General features: G+C 42.3%; 1 protein-coding gene across 1 annotated transcript in view; it reads left to right on the forward strand.

Annotated features, from left to right (window-relative positions):
* The first annotated feature begins 6 nt into the window (after window positions 1–6).
* mntb (MAX network transcriptional repressor b) overlaps window positions 7–2,294 on the forward strand; it is a 17,012-nt gene continuing 14,724 nt past the window's right edge. Inside the window, exon 1 of the mRNA XM_014016888.1 lies at window positions 7–312. Within this exon, the coding sequence (XP_013872342.1) occupies window positions 237–312 (76 nt within the window). The 5' untranslated portion in view covers window positions 7–236. The remainder of the gene's footprint in view (window positions 313–2,294) is intronic.

Genomic DNA, 2,294 nt, shown 5'->3' on the forward strand with positions numbered 1-2,294 from the left:
TTTTTTTTTTTTTTTTTTTTTTTTTTTTTTTTTTTTTACGTATGCTGGGGGGATCTACTTTCTGTTTGCCCGGATTTAAAATTACCCGTCCTGCTTTCAGGAGACGCAAAGGAGGGGGTTCGGAAGATTCGTGCTGTGGACCGGGAACACAGTACTAACCGAGACTAACTTATTCCCCCCGCCCCGCCGTTTCCGTCCCGGGGCACCGGGCTCCCTGCCGTGAGGGTTTACGCGACATGAGTATTGATACACTTCTGGAGGCGGCCAGGTACCTGGAATGGCAAGCCCAGCAGCAACAACAAACCAAACGTGGTAAGTGGAGCGACGCTGCTGCAYCCCCGTGCACAAACAGGGCGTGCTGACACTTAAACTGCCCGGGTCCCGTTACCACAGCCGGGAAGCCTCGAGACCTTTACTCCGAACAGAACCGTCYGAGCTCCGGCTGGAGAAACCCGCTCCAAACTGTCATTCATCCCCGAACAATGTGCTGTACTCTAATGCGGAAATGGACAAAGTTGTTTTTCTGAAGTAAGTGCGTGTGTGTGACAGTTTCAACACTCCTGACTGACCGTACGCGCGCGCGTGTGTAATGGAGACCAATAGAGGAGTTCCTTTACGTTTTCTCTTTTTTTATTTTAAATTTAATAACCCCTCATTTTATTCATTTTATCCTCTTGTTTCTTTTAATCGTGACGGAATACTTGCATTTTATTTAAAGTATCACTTATATTCGTGTTAAAGAGGGAGGAGGGGTCTTAATAGATTTTAGCTCCATTCTTCTTTTTCTTTTTTTTTCGTCGAGCACCGGCAGGGCGGTGGCAAGCAGCTCTTTACATAATCCCCTGACATTCAGCTATCTCATGACACGCGCGCTCACTCACGCGGCCGCAGTCCAACCAGGATAGTTTAAATTTATAAATATCAGTTTTGCGCATTTTATTCGCACTTGAAACGGAGAAGTTGTCACGTCGACGTAATGATTTCTGACTAGGTGAAAGGAGGAGGAAAAGAAAGAGGGGAGGAGGAGGGGTTGCTTCGTTTTTTTGTGTTTTCTCCCCGCTGATGACGTGTCAACCCCCTCCCTCCCTCTCTTGCATACCGCGTGCTAGGATCCACCCACGGCGACCACGTGCACTTTCCCCCCTTCTGCTAAATACGTAACTTTGCGCATGCGCAGTGACACGCTCGCCCTTCCCATTCAGGCGGCTGACTGTGGCGGGTCAGGCGCCTCCCTGCTTTTACTACAACACAACACGCCAGGTTATTACATTATGTTTTATTTAAAACAGAAAAAATACAAACTACTCTCATGTCAAAATYATTCTTTGTCAAATATCTTTTTTTTCCTGTTTGACGCATTAAAATAAGTGTTTTACTAGTGCAAGAGTCAAGGCCATATTTGGGCTTGTTATGCAAATATTTGTATTCAAAAAATGATAATGTTTTTGTGTGTGTCTGTGGTGTTAGCAAAATACATCCTGAACCAATATGGATTTTATTGAAACTTTCAGGAAGTGATCACAGCTGATTCCGTTTTGTAATCTTTGCAATATGTACGTCACAGCTTARCAAACMAAAAATGACCATAACTCAGTCAAATTTACAGATATCAGACTAAAAGCTGGTGTGATACTAGCTGATAGTTGTGCCTAAGACATACGTCAAAGAACCTATAGATTACCTGAAATCTATTTATAAAAATTTGCCTTTAACTTTTGGGATCAACTCTGCTTGTCTGTTAGCAAAATGTCTCACAAACTAGTGGACAGATCTTGATGAAACATTCAAAAAGCAATCACTGGATGCACTTCTACAGCTCATTAACATTTTGGAGTCACTTTACTTAAAATGGACACTAATCGGGCAAACATAATGAACAGAAGTGTCTATAAGGCTGCCAGTTTTACAGATATTAGCTAAAATCTGGTGTGGTAGGAGCTGATGGTCCTTCTCAACACATTAACTGAGTGCTAACCTTTTACCTGGTCACATTTCTATCATAAAGATAATCTCTGACGTGAGAGTTGGCAGCAAAATGCACCCCTTCAAGCTGGTTTTTTTTGCAGTTTTTTGTTCCTCGACCAAATATTCTGTTCTTGAAACCAAACAAAACTGTATTTTTTTAATGTCTGACAAGTGCCCGGTTAGATTAAACACCTGGATGAGACGTAATGATTCTCAGCTTCACGTAAATTAAATAATAGTAATAATAAAATGATTAGAGAGTGCAGAATGTGCAGAGAGAACAGTTTGTTTTTCTGCGTATCATCATCATGACGACAGTATCTTAGTGC

Source organism: Austrofundulus limnaeus, unplaced genomic scaffold, assembly GCF_001266775.1.
Source record: "Austrofundulus limnaeus strain Quisiro unplaced genomic scaffold, Austrofundulus_limnaeus-1.0 Scaffold157, whole genome shotgun sequence".
In the NCBI taxonomy this organism is placed as follows: domain Eukaryota; kingdom Metazoa; phylum Chordata; class Actinopteri; order Cyprinodontiformes; family Rivulidae; genus Austrofundulus; species Austrofundulus limnaeus.